The sequence below is a fragment of the Schistocerca gregaria genome, chromosome 1, assembly GCF_023897955.1.
Source record: "Schistocerca gregaria isolate iqSchGreg1 chromosome 1, iqSchGreg1.2, whole genome shotgun sequence".
NCBI classification, from domain to species: Eukaryota; Metazoa; Arthropoda; class Insecta; order Orthoptera; family Acrididae; genus Schistocerca; species Schistocerca gregaria.
This window is the reverse complement of record NC_064920.1, coordinates 1,208,794,041-1,208,808,828: the sequence shown is the minus strand read 5'-3', so window position 1 is coordinate 1,208,808,828 and position 14,788 is coordinate 1,208,794,041. Positions and strand designations below refer to the sequence as shown.

Here is a 14,788-nt window from a genome sequence, read left to right as displayed (position 1 = left end):
CAGAACCTCTCACAGAAGAACCCCAAAAGTGCCCCACTTGTAACAGAATACTTCCCGGGACTGGATCAGACCTTGAATGTGGCTCTCCAGCAGGGATACGACTTCCTAAAATCCTGCCCCGAAATGAGATCCATCCTTCATGAAATCCTCCCCACTCCACCAAGAGTGTCTTTCCGCCGTCCACCTAACCTTCGTAACCTCTTGGTTCATCCCTATGAAATCCCCAAACCACCTCCCCTACCCTCTGGCTCCTACCCTTGCAACCGCCCCCGGTGTAAAACCTGTCCTATGCACCCTCCCACCACCACCTACTCCAGTCCTGTAACCCGGAAGGTGTACACGATCAAAAGGAGAGCCACATGTGAAAGCACCCACGTGATTTACCAACTGACCTGCCTGCACTGTGATGCTTTCTATGTGGGAATGACGAGCAACAAACTGTCCATTCGCATGAATGGACACAGGCAGACAGTGTTTGTTGGTAATGAGGATCACCCTGTGGCTAAACATGCCTTGATGCACGGCCAGCACATCTTGGCACAGTGTTACACCGTCCGAGTTATCTGGATACTTCCCACCAACACCAACCTATCCGAACTCCGGAGATGGGAACTCGCCCTTCAGTATATCCTCTCTTCTCGATATCCGCCAGGCCTCAACCTCCGCTAATTTCAAGTTGCCGCCGCTCATACCTCACCTGTCTTTCAACAACTTCTTTGCCTCTGTACTTCCGCCTCGACTGACATCTCTGCCCTTAACTCTTTGCCTTTAAATATGTCTGCTTGTGTCTGTGTATGTGCGGATGGATATGTGTGTGGGTGTGTGTGTGCGAGTGTACACCTGTCCTTTTTTTCCCCTAAGGGAAGTCTTTCCGCTCCCGGGATTGGAATGACTCCTTACCCTCTCCCTTAAAACCCACATCCTTTCATTTTTCCCTCTCCTTCCCTCTTTCCTGACGAAGCAACTGCCAGTTGCGAAAGCTTGTAATTCTGTGTGTGTGTGTTTGTGTGTTTTGTTCATGTGCCTGTCTGCCGGCGCTTTCCCGCTTGGTAAGTCTTGGAATCTTTGTTTTTAATATGTGAGTAAGATGTTACATATATATAAGGCTCTGCACTTTTAACCATATGTAATATCTTATCCATCAAGATTGCGTCATGCAAAACATCAAAACCTACATTTGAGTGTACTTACTGATATTAATGAGCGAGAAGTGGCACTCAGGAGATGGGCTTATATCACCATTTGATTATCAGGTTCAGCTTTGCCATTATTTCCTTAAATGAGATAAGATAAATGCCGGTATTCCATTGATTATTTAGTTCTCCGCCCATGCCCCTTAAGCTTGTTCTCCATCTGGTTTGGTATCAGAATCAGGGTTATGTTAAACTAGGACCTTCTTTCCTGTAATCTCTATAGTTTTGCGTAGGCTAATATCAGTTTTGAAGACACCAACTCAATATGTAACCATACAAATGTGATCTTGAAGTGGAGGTACAAACATACAAGAAGTTATGCAAACACTTGTCATTTTGAGCAGCCTTTAAGTTAAATTATTAATCTGCTTTTAACTATTAAGTTCATTCATATTGATTAGTAAAGAAGTTTGTTAGTGCCTGTTCCAGTTCATATAATGAATGCTCACATTTCCAGACGTATTATGCACTAAAAATGAAAAGTTTGTGAGAAGGCAGATCTCATGCTAAAGTTTACATTTTTTGTATGACAACACAGGATAAACTTACTTCAGATTTATGTATATGCATCTCTGTTCCATTTTTAAGGATGTGTGTCTGAGTACTTCGTATTTGCTAGAGAAATTATTAGAAGTTGTGACTGGTAGGTCCCCCCGAGATATAAACACAACTGTAAAAGGCTCCAGTATGCAAAAATGCATATATATGTGTAATTATTTATGAGGGTTGGAACATTAATTGTGGCAACTATTTATTTACAGCATGTACAAAATAGATAAGTGTTTCGAAGTTTCACTGACCTTCAGAGTCACACACGCACGCACGCATATCCATCCATACGTACACAGACACAAGCAGACATATTTAAAGGCAAACAGTATGGGCATACTCTTTGCCTTTAAATATGTCTGCTTGTGTGTGTGTGTGTGTGTGTGTGTGTGTGTGTGTGTGTGTGTGTGTGTGTGTGTGTGTGTGTGTGCGCGCGCGCGCGCGAGCATATACCTATCCTTTTTCCCCCTAAGGTAAGTCTTTCCGCTCCCGGGATTGGAGTGACTCCTTACCCTCTCCTTTAAAACCCACATCCTTTCATCTTTCCTTTTCCTTCCCTCTTTCCTGACAAAGCAGCTGCCGGTTGCGAAAGCTCAAATACTGTGTGTGTGTTTGTGTTTTATTCATTGTGCCTATCTACCGGCACTTTCCCGCTTGGTAAGTCTTGGAATCTTTGTTTTTAATATATTTTTCCCATGTGGAAGTTTCTTTCTATTTTATTTATTTATTTATTATTTTTTTCAGTCACTTGTTGTCTCTTTTGCCTCTGGCAACAATTTGTTAATGTGATAAATAGCTAGTTGCACCAGATTTAGAGTCCATGTTAAATGGAAAATCCTTGCTAGGTAAGTCAGCTATGTGGAAAACGAGCAACAGGACCATCCCTGGTAAATTAGTATTATGCCATGTAGAAATTTAAGTAATCATATTACTCTTACTTACTGGTAATGTAGACCCTTCACATAACTACTAACTTTTGTTGTAAACAGCTTAAGACAGAAGAGCTACAGCAAGAGGAGGATAATACCCTGGCTTCCCCCCATGTAGCAGCACGTCCACTTCACTTCTCACCTGTAGCTGGCACCTCAAAGGACAATCTGCAGAGTGAAAGCAGTCCACAGGCTGTAAGTATTTCAAGTAAACTGAATTACTTTTTGATGACATTAGCAGACACGTCAAGTGGAAGAAATGTGGTGCTCCACAATTTTAGATCTTGTCATCTACATCAGTGCTCGATACTTGCTAGTGAAACTTCTTTGACGCAGTAGTATATAATAGTGGAACTTCTTTGACGCAGTAGTATATAATAGTGGAACTTCTTTGACGCAGTAGTATATAATGGTGGAACTTCTTTGACGCAGTAGTATATAATGGTGGAACTTCTTTGACGCAGTAGTATATAATACTGGAACTTCTTTGACACAGTAGTATATAATACTGGAACTTCTTTGACACAGTAGTATATAATACTGGAACTTCTTTGACACAGTTGTATATAAGGTAAGTTTAAAGCAATTCAGTAGAAGTTACCTTCTGTTTGCATGTTTATTTACATGTGTGAGATGATGATCAGTTCTCCTCTGTGTACAAATGAGACCCTGTGTCTCATATAAATTTGCTTTGAAATCCTAGATTCTAACATTTTTCATAGAAGCTAAATGTGCTGTTTGTATTTTTATCCCTATTATCTTTAATCAATTATATCAAAACTTCTGCATACTTCTTGACATATTTAGTATTTTTGAACATTAATTAGTGCAATGAAAAATGTAATTTGAATTATGTCATCGCTTGTAAAACTAGATGTATGCATTTATCCACCAATGTTGTGCATTTGTATTTGTTTTCATCACCTCATCACCCAAAAAATAATCAGTTGTAAACTACATTTGTACCTTCTACTAATATTGGTAGCAGTATCTTCAGATTCCATGAAAAGCTGGGTTGTCTTCATAAACTTATGCAGTAAGGTTAAGAACTGTAGGGTCCTCATAAATGGGCCAAGGACGGCCTACACACCAAAGTGCTGTTCCAGTTTACCTGACTGTGTGGAGCATAGGGTAAGGGTTTGTTACATTTTACAACTCTTCATCCAATCCAGCTAATGATAGCTAGAGGAGAGCACAAAATATTATGTAAGACCTAAAGAAATACCCCCTACAGAAACTGTTGTTAAAACAATTATCAATTGCCAAAGCATTCAGGAAAAAATTCCAGTGTTTGAAGCATTCCTAATAAGAAGTGTTGCACACACAGTTCTAGGTACATAGTTGTTTCTAAAGCTCAAAATTGACAGCTGTGAGATTTTTGGTACAAATATATGTTTGTAGCAAAAGTTTAGGTTAATGGGAAATGGAAGTAGTGTATTTGTCACAGTAGACAAGAAACTCATGATAAATTGAAGCAGCATGTGAGGTAGTGAGTAGTATCAAGGGCGGGCATAACTCACAATTCGGTCATCATATCGACCACCACACTCACCTCCAGTTTTGACACAACTTTCAGGATAGCTTGAGATTGCTGGTACATTTGTTCCCGAAAGATAATGTCAGGCTTTGATCATCCAACAGTCAATTGCCGTAACAATATTATTGGTGTCGTTAGATAGCCTGTAAAATGATACCAAATGCATTCTTGTATCACTGCTTTGAACATATTGTTTGGAAACACCCTTCTAGTCAAGCTGTATTAAATGTGTTGGCAACAAATACTCCTGACCGCTTGAAGGAAGTCCACATTGAAACTGACTGTGAGTCAGCTGTAGCAACAATGATTATCAAAAATACAAAGAGCAACTAAAACAAGTAGAAAGTAGAACAGCTATGGATGGGAGAAGGTAGGTGAACATTTCGGTTCTAGCTGCTGTATATGACACATCAACAGACCAGCAAGATAAATATTTACCTTTTTCCACATTTTTTTCTTAGTTTAATTTTAAATTCTTTCCATGTTTTTGTTTTTAAGATGTGTAATCCCGTGTTTTAATAACTAAACTTCAGAATGTAGCACAGTTGTCATTTCATTTGAATGGCCGACTAGATATCTTTGTAAAGCATCAGCCTCCTTTGGTGACACAACAGCAGCATAGCAAGTTATATATTTAAACAATGTAAATTTCAGTATAAAATAACAATAATATGAAAAGATATATCTAAAAACAAAGGTGATGTGACTCACCAAACGAAAGCGCTGGCAGGTTGATAGACACACAAATATACACACAAAATTCAAGCTTTCGCAACCAATGGTTGCTTCATCAGGAAAGAAGGAAGGAGAGGGAAAGACCAAAGGATGTGGGTTTTAAGGGAGAGGGTAAGGAGTCATTCCAATCCCGGGATCGGAAAGGGAAAGAAGGGCATGTATGCTCTCGCGCGCGCGCACACACACACACACACACACACACACACACACACACACTAACATATCCATCCGCACATACACAGACACAAGCAGACATTTGTAAAGGCCTTTACAGGAGTTTTGATAGATGGCATGAGTTGAGAGACATGTGGATAGAGTTCCCAAGGAGCCATTGTTATTGGTGGTACGAACTGACCACAAGTAAACTATAACTGTGAGTAGAACACCAGATATACTGAAAGGATACTGGATGTGGAATTCACCGGCAAGTGGCTGTTTCAAGGCAATGTATGGTGTGAGCGGGGGTGAGGATGGTGGAAAAAGGAGAATGCAACATATGGGGGGGTGGGGGGGGGGGGGGGGGGGGATTCCAGACTTTCAAATAAACACAGTTTGAATAATGAGTTGCAAGTATTAATGTTGAAAAATAAAGTAAACTAATCATAGATTGTGTCTAAGAAATCAGTATATCAATCTGTAGATTTATATTTCGTCATAGGTTTCGGTAGTTAATTAATAGTAAAACTAATTTTGATTCATTACTTTTAATGATATACAAATAAAACCAAATGCACCCCATAAATATTGGTGACATAGTCCATCTTAATGCACAGGCTGTTCCTTCTAAGAGTCATTAGTTGATTTTTATCTAGTGTTTCGCCAGATATTTGCAGTTTTGTTGTTGCAGTGTGTAGTTGGAGTCAGCCCAAACAAGTACTATTCATCACGATCTTTCATGCAACTCCTCATGTCAACAGTAGCATTGGTTTCCTTCTCATTACAAGCAAAAGATTTTTAAAGCAGAATTTTATGTACTTATTCAGTAGTGTGTTCTCGAATTAGTGTAGTGCGATATTTGGTTTAGCAAAATGTATTAAGAGAAACAGTAAAATATGAGAATGCCTAGTGCTTCGGCAACTAATGAGCAGTTGCATAAAATTCCACAGTAAAAATAGTTTTGTTTGTAAATGGAAAACACACACACACACTCACACACACTTTCCATTAACACTGGGTGTCGCCTGAAAGACGTGATAAGTTGTATTTGTTTGGGCTGACCCTAGCTACACATTGCAACAACAAAATTCCAAATACCTGCTGAAGCACCAAAGAAAATGCACCATAACTCTCAGGAGGGACAACTGGTGTACCATTTGTGGTAGCAATAAGCTTAGTCATTGAATAGTCAATGTGTGATGAGCGAGTTATAATGTACAAGATTTTCCTGTGAATCACAGTTAAATTCACTTATTATAACCTACTAGGCGAATCGGTGCATAAGCATGAGTTTTATTATATATTTAGATGTACAGTTTCAGTAGTGATATGTGTATTAAATGCATTTTTGAGAGTTTCCAAAATGGGGATTGACAGCTGTTAAGCAAGATGGTGATAAGAATATGATCAGTATGGTGTACGTGATGAATGTGACAAGACCCAGGAGGGAGAGCAGTATTGTACACTTCTGGAAATTGAAATAAGAACACCGTGAATTCATTGTCCCAGGAAGGGGAAACTTTATTGACACATTCCTGGGGTCAGATACATCACATGATCACACTGACAGAACCACAGGCACATAGACACAGGCAACAGAGCATGCACAATGTCGGCACTAGTACAGTGTATATCCACCTTTCGCAGCAATGCAGGCTGCTATTCTCCCATGGAGACGATAGTAGAGATGCTGGATGTAGTCCTGTGGAACGGCTTGCCATGCCATTCCCACCTGGCGCATCAGTTGGACCAGCGTTCGTGCTGGACGTGCAGACCGCGTGAGACGACGCTTCATCCAGTCCCAAACATGCTCAATGGGGGACAGATCCGGAGATCTTGCTGGACAGGGTAGTTGACTTACACCTTCTAGAGCACGTTGGGTGGCACAGGATACATGCGGACGTGCATTGTCCTGTTGGAACAGCAAGTTTCCTTGCCGGTCTAGGAATGGTAGAACGATGGGTTCGATGACGGTTTGGATGTACCGTGCACTATTCAGTGTCCCCTCGACGATCACCAGAGGTGTACGGCCAGTGTGTAGGAGATCGCTCCCCACACCATGATGCCGGGTGTTGGCCCTGTGTGCCTTGGTCGTATGCAGTCCTGATTGTGGCGCTCACCTGCACGGCGCCAAACACGCATACGACCATCATTGGCACCAAGGCAGAAGCGACTCTCATCGCTGAAGACGACACGTCTCCATTCGTCCCTCCATTCACGCCTGTAGTGACACCACTGGAGGCGGGCTGCACGATGTTGGGGTGTGAGCGGAAGACGGCCTAACGGTGTGCGGGACCGTAGCCCAGCTTCATGGAGACGGTTGCGAATGGTCCTCGCCGATACCCCAGGAGCAACAGTGTCCCTAATTTGCTGGGAAGTGGCGGTGCGGTCCCCTACGGCACTGCGTAGGATCCTACGGTCTTGGCGTGCATCCGTGCGTCGCTGCGGTCCGGTCCGGTCCGGTCCCAGGTCGACGGGCACGTGCACCTTCCGCCGACCACTGGCGACAACATCGATGTACTGTGGAGACCTCGCGCCCCACGTGTTGAGCAATTCAGCGGTACGTCCACCCGGCCTCCTGCATGCCCACTATACGCCCTCGCTCAAAGTCCGTCAACTGCACATACCATTCACGTCCACGCTGTCCCGGCATGCTACCAGTGTTAAAGACTGGGATGGAGCTCCGTAAGCCACGCAAACTGGCTGACACTGACGGCGGCGGTGCACAAATGCTGCGCAGCTAGCGCCATTCGACGGCCAACACCGCGGTTCCTGGTGTGTCCGCTGTGCCGTGCGTGTGATCATTGCTTGTACAGCCCTCTCGCAGTGTCCGGAGCAAGTATGGTGGGTCTGACACACCGGTGTCAATGTGTTCTTTTTTCCATTTCCAGGAGTGTAGATGCATGGCATATCAATTGTTTCTGAAAGTGTTTAACCCCTTTTGTGCAATAGATCTATGGAATTTAAAAACTCTTCGCATGATCATATAGTTAGAAAAATTTCCTACAGTTGATTTTCTCGACTCCTTCACCCTGAACTGCAGCTTGGTGTTAGTCTTAGTAAATCTTTGTACGAGTTTGCAGACCAGTAACATTTTCTGCAACATGTATAATGGGCTTCTAATTACATCATGGAACAAGATGAGTGATTAGAGCATCAGATTATCTTGCAAAAGTTTCACAACTGTAGTATTTAACTGTGAATATTGTGAAATAAACAGTTACTTTGGTAAAGCATATGTACATTGTGTTGAGGGTGGCTATTTCTGTTACTCATACCCTGCCTGCAATTTAAGCAGCTTCCTAGTAATCTGGCAATGCAACAGCTGTGTGACCAACCCATTGAGACTCACTTAGCCAACAAACTGTAAAGCTGGTCATACATCCTCAAGGTAAATTATTGGCCAGCTTCATCAATTAAATTTTATAATTATTATCTGTGTCAAATCTTGTGTGCGCTTTTCTTGACAGAAGATAAGTTATAATCTTTTATGTTTCCAAAAATAGCTTTTTTCCAAACTATAGTCTCTTTTTCAGGAAAAGGTGGTGGCTCAACAGGACCCACAGCAACCAGAAGCTACACAAAATGGCCCATCAGCTGGTATTAATACGTAAGTAATGCATTATGCATTTCTTACAAAAGTAACTGCATTAATATGGACAGTAACACAAGACAGTTCTTTGCTGCTCCAGTTTTTCAAATTCTCATAGTTTTGAATGCCTAACTTACTGTTGCAAATAACACTTCGCAGATTTATGTAATGTCAATTTCAGTTGTCTGAGTTTTGTCTTCCTGCATTATGATACTCCATTTGTCGTTGCACTTCTCTGTTCCACTGGATATACAGTGCCTAGTTGTTAATAATAGAATAATAATAATTATTATTATTCAACATCGAATAATAAAATACAATCCCTAGAAATAATACAGTTTCAGGACATCATACAGATTATTCTTCTGAATACGTCAGTTTACAAATTACAAACTGAAGATTTGTTTGTATTAATAAATTTTGATGGATTTTACATTTGGTAGTATACAATCACGATACATTATATTAGTTGTAGGTTACTTAAAACTATGAGCTTGACATACTTGTGAAGCACTATTTCATACAGATATAATACTCGTCTAGGGAATAAAAAGGGTTTTCAATTAGAATTCTTTTTAGCTGATCTTTTAATTTGTTAGTAGGAAGGGTTGTGAGACTTTTTGGTAGGGCATTAGCTAGCTTCAGCCCAGCATGAAGTGCATTTTTTTTCATATAAAACTGTTCTGTGGCTATTTACATGGTATCTGAACTTATGCCTTGTATCATACTGGTGCAGGTCACAGTTGAAATTTGGATTTATTGTTTTCACAAGCAATATAACTTTCAGTATGTATACACCTATAATGGTAAGCACACCTAATTTTGGGAACAGATTCCGGCATGATTCTCGAGGTTTGGCACCACAAATATTTCTGATAACTTTTTTCTGTAGTATTAATAATGTACTTAAAATAGAAAGAAACTTCCACACGGGAAAAATATATTAAAAACAAAGATTCCAAGACTTACCAAGCGGGAAAGCGCGGGCAGACAGGCACAATGAACAAAACACACAAACACACACACACACACAGAATTACTAGCTAGGATGTGGGTTTTAAGGGTGAGGGTAAGGAGTCATTCCAATCCCGGGAGCGGAAAGACTTACCTTAGGGTGTACACTCGCATGCACACACACACACACACACACACACACACACACACACACACACACACATCCATCCACACATACACAGACACAAGCAGACATATTTAAAGGCAAAGAGTAAGGGCAGAGATGTAAGTCGAGGCGGAAGTACAGAGGCAAAGAAGTTGTTGAAAGACAGGTGAGGTATGAGTGGCGGCAACTTGAAATTAGCGGAGGTTGAGACCTGGCGGATATCGAGAAGAGAGGATATACTGAAGGGCGAGTTCCCATCTCCGGAGTTCGGATAGGTTGGTGTTAGTGGGAAGTATCCAGATAACTCTGATGGTGTAACACTGTGCCAAGATGTGCTGGCTGTGCACCAAGGCATGTTTAGCCACTGAAAACAACTTTTGCATCCCGCAACTACCCTCCCGACCTGGTACAGAAGCAGATAACCAGAGCCACTTCCTCATCCCCTCAATCCCAGAACCTCTCACAGAAGAACCCCAAAAGTGCCCCACTTGTGACAGGATACTTCCCGGGACTGGATCAGACTCTGAATGTGGCTCTGCAGCAGGGATACAACTTCCTAAAATCCTGCCCCAAAATGAGATCCATCCTTCATGAAATCCTCCCCACTCCACCAAGAGTGTCTTTCCGCCGTCCACCTAACCTTCGTAACCTCTTGGTTCATCCCTATGAAATCCCCAAACCACCTTCCCTACCCTCTGGCTCCTACCCTTGTAACCGCCCCCAGTGTAAAACCTGTCCTATGCACCCTCCCACCACCACCTACTCCAGTCCTGTAACCCGGAAGGTGTACACGATCAAAGGGAGAACCACGTGTGAAAGCACCCACGTGATTTACCAACTGACCTGCCTGCAATGTGACGCTTTCTATGTGGGAATGACCAGCAACAAACTGTCCATTCGCATGAATGGTCACAGGCAGACAGTGTTTGTTGGTAATGAGGATCACCCTGTGGCTAAACATGCCTTGGTGCACGGCCAGCACATCTTGGCACAGTGTTACACTGTCTGAGTTATCTGGATACTTCCCACTAACACCAACCTGTCAGAACTCCGGAGATGGGAACTCGCCCTTCAGTATATCCTCTCTTCTCGATATCCGCCAGGCCTCAACCTCCGCTAAATTCAAGTTGCCGCCGCTCATACCTCACCTGTATTTCAACAACTTCTTTGCCTCTGTACTTCCGCCTCGACTGACATCTCTGCCCTTACTCTTTGCCTTTAAATATGTCTGCTTGTGTCTGTGTATGTGCGGATGGATATGTGTGTGTGTGTGTGCGCGAGTGTACACCTGTCCTTTTTTCCCCCTAAGGGAAGTCTTTCCGCTCCCAGGATTGGAATGACTCCTTACCCTCTCCCTTAAAACCCACATCCTTTCGTCTTTCCCTCTCCTTCCCTCTTTCCTGAAGAAGTAACCATCGGTGCCGAAAGCTAGTAATTCTGTGTGTGTGTTTGTGTGTTTTGTTCATTGTGCCTGTCTGCCGGCACTTTCCCACTTGGTAAGTCTTGGAATCTTTGTTTTTAATATTGTACTTAGGTTGGCTTGAGTTGTTGCACCCCATATTTCTACAGCATAGTTTAAGTTTGATGAGAGCAGGGCATGATAAGCAGTTTTTAGTAAACACATGTCCTTACAATATTTGCTAATCATATTTATAGCAAACACATTCTTCAACAGCTTATATGCTAAGGAATCAATATGCATGTCCCATTTGAGGCTGTCCTGGATTGTAATTCCCAAGAACTTTGTCCATTTTTCCTTTTTTACAATGTCATTTCCTATGGATAATTTCATGTCAAATTCTATTTGTTTCCTTGTGTTAAATTTCATCATTGCAGTCTTTGAAGCACTTACATTTAGATGGCTTTCATTAAAATACTTGACTATTTCATTATTTACACTGTTGCACTGTACCTCCAGACTCTCATAGTCTTTGTGTTTACACACTATTGATGTGTCGTCTGCATACAATACTTTTGCGCAGTTAGGAGAACAATACTGTATATCATTAACATAAATCAAGAAAAGAAGGGGGTCCCAAGACAGAACCTTGAGGCACTCCATATTTGATGTCTGTAATTTTAGATTTTTAAGTACCACTGTTTGTTTTAAGCAAGACAAATTGTTTTCTATTGCTCATATACGATTTTATTAGCTCATAGCCAGTTCCTCTGATACCCAGGTTCCACAGCTTGTCAACTAATATGGTGATGTTGACACAATCAAAAGCTTTTTCTAGATCAAGGAACACTCCAGTTACATACTCTTTGTTCTCTATGGCTGTTATTATTTTGTCTATCAATTGTGCTGCTGTTACTGATTTTGACTTGTTTTTCACAAAGCCATTCTGATTTTCAAATATTAAATTGTGTTGACTCAGGAATGTCATTAGTCTTGCATAAATAATTTTCTCAACTACCTTAGAAAATGCAGGTAATATTGAGATGGGGCGGTAGTTTTCAATTTTAGATTTATCACCTTTCTTGTGAATCAGGGCTACTTGTGCTGTCTTTAGACTATCTGGGAAACAACCTGATGCAAGTACATCATTTACTGCTGTGGCCATGGCATCAGATATGTTGTCTATGCATCTTTCAGTATACTGACAGACAATCCATCACAACTTGCTGATTTTGTATTTTTTAATGACATTACTATGTTTTTGACTTCCTTGTTATTGGTTGGGGCCAAGTATATGCTTTGTTTGATTGGAATGCCCCTATATCTATGCTGAAGATTCTTAAAATCCTCATTGACAGATTTTCCAACAGAAGAAAAGTACTCATTAAAAACATTTGCAATCTGACATTGACATTTCATGATATGCCATTTATGGTTTATAGTAAAATCACTTGTTGATCTGTCCTTACAATCCCTAAAGCTATTTATTACTTTCCAAACAGCTAAACCTGTTTTAGTAGAGTTTCTTAAAATTGTGGCTACATATTTACTTTTAGTTTCTAGCAGAAGATCTTTATAGTAATCCGGATAGTTCTTAAATTATACCCTTAGTCTATTATTATTGTTCTTATTGATCATTGCATATTGGAAAAGTCTAAGTTTCTCTCTTGCTGTTTTTACTTCATGATTTATCCAGTTATTTTTTTGTATCTTTTTGCAGTCAGTTACTGTAAAGGTCATTTCTGGACACGAGACATTGAAGCAATAATAAAAATCCGATGAAAACTCACTGAAAGTAATGCTGTTTTTTTCACCCCATTGTAAGCTTTTTAGTGAACTGTTGAAATCTTTAACATTGTCGTCATTGGTCATTCTTTTTGTCACATATTGTTTCTCTTTTCTATTAACATGAAGATTTTCAGCTTCTATCAATACCTGTACTGCGTGGTGGTCAGAAATGGCAAGCTTCAGAACTGATCACTGCATGTAAAGTGGGACATGTTAGTTATAATGTTGTCAATGCATGATTTTACACTATTGACCTCTCTAGTGGGCTCATTTATCAGGAATGCTAAGTTAAATTGAGCTAGTATTAGCATTAGTTTTTTAGATACAGTGTCATTGGACAGGAAGTCAATGTTTATATCTCCAGTTAGTATTATGTTAACCCAGCCATTTTTATTGCAGTGTTGAGAGGGAAAGAGAGAGAGAGATGTTTATAATGTTGCACTCTTTATGTTTAGGCAGTTACATGCCCTGGGAGAAATTCTGACTGTTCCTGTAAATTCACCAAGGGCTCCACTGTTTGAGGGTGGAGAAGAAACCCCAAATAAGGTGAAAATTGTAGACCAAGGAGAGAGTAAAAAGACTGAAAACCTGCCAGCGTCTCTGGAGATTAATACAGGTTGGTATAAATTACAGGAAGTGTCCTGCATAGTTTAGCAACAGCAGGCTGTAATGTGTGTTGCTTCCAACTGTGTAGTGTAACATCGTTACATAATTCAGTGCAGTATGCTTTCAGAGTTTGAAAACATATGGTGACTGCTTAATTGACTGTAGATACCTTGTAGAGTGAGGTTGTAAAGAGATTAGCACACTAGACTCAAACTTTGGAGGACTAGTGTTCAAATCTCCATTCAGCTAACTATATGAAAGTTTACCTTGGTTTCCCTTAATGGCTTCAACCACTGTGATGGTTCCTTTCGAAAAGGGCATAGCTGACTTCCGTCCACATCCTTGTACTTAATAAACGTCAGCTGTGTCTAATATCCTTGTGTTCTATGAAGCATTACAATCTTTGTTTCATTCCTTTCTTGTAACATATTAATGTGGACAAGATAAAACGAAAAAATTTAGGTAGCATAGCTGCATTAATGTTCGATGATAATGCAATGGAGAGTTGGTGACATTGGTGAACGAGATTCCGAAAGAAACTGTCACAGTACTCATGTGGCTTGATTTAATTCTTCTGTTTTTCGTTTGTGATGACATTGATATTTGTGTGACGTGATATATCTTGTGTTGTGATTGTCCATCAGAACCAAATTGGGCAGATCCATGTTGATTTATATTTTTACAAAGTAAAGTGCTGTTTTAGTAAATCAATTTTTCGAAAGTAAAAAATATGTTAATGCGTAGATTGCAGCTTTCCTATCACATTTAAAGTACGATGACTAGTTTCAGTTGCTAACTGCAGCCATCTTCAGATAACTCAAAACGTGAAAGAGTGGTGAATACGTAATTGAAAGCATCATTAGCTGTAGAATGCAATAACATGTATTTGAAAATACCAAGACAATAATAGCATGTAATTTACAAACATCATAGTGAGCAAACCAGGTTATAGTCATTAATCTCGCAGGATGACGGTAATACAGGAAAATTTCCAGTTGCATAAATAAATGTTGGATAAAAAGCTCGTTATTTTCAATAGTATAGCAGCTGATGTCATGAGAACAGTATATGCGACAGTTCCAAAAATTGTCAGCTGCTCCATGTCCGAGCTTGCATGAGAATGATCCTGCATGGCATGCGAAGTAATCATCTCTATAAAATGTTGAAGGATGTTAGGACAATTG

The 14,788-nt window shown here is 40.6% G+C and overlaps 1 protein-coding gene across 2 annotated transcripts in view; it reads left to right on the top strand.

Annotated features, from left to right (window-relative positions):
* The window catches only part of LOC126284798 (DNA topoisomerase 2-binding protein 1-A-like), a 290,604-nt gene that overhangs the window by 232,635 nt on the left and 43,181 nt on the right, over positions 1-14,788 (top strand). For both annotated transcript variants that reach the window (XM_049983964.1, XM_049983973.1), the window contains exons 18-20: positions 2,732-2,866; positions 8,636-8,709; positions 13,454-13,614. In XM_049983964.1, the coding sequence (XP_049839921.1) occupies positions 2,732-2,866; positions 8,636-8,709; positions 13,454-13,614 (370 nt within the window). The remainder of the gene's footprint in view (positions 1-2,731; positions 2,867-8,635; positions 8,710-13,453; positions 13,615-14,788) is intronic.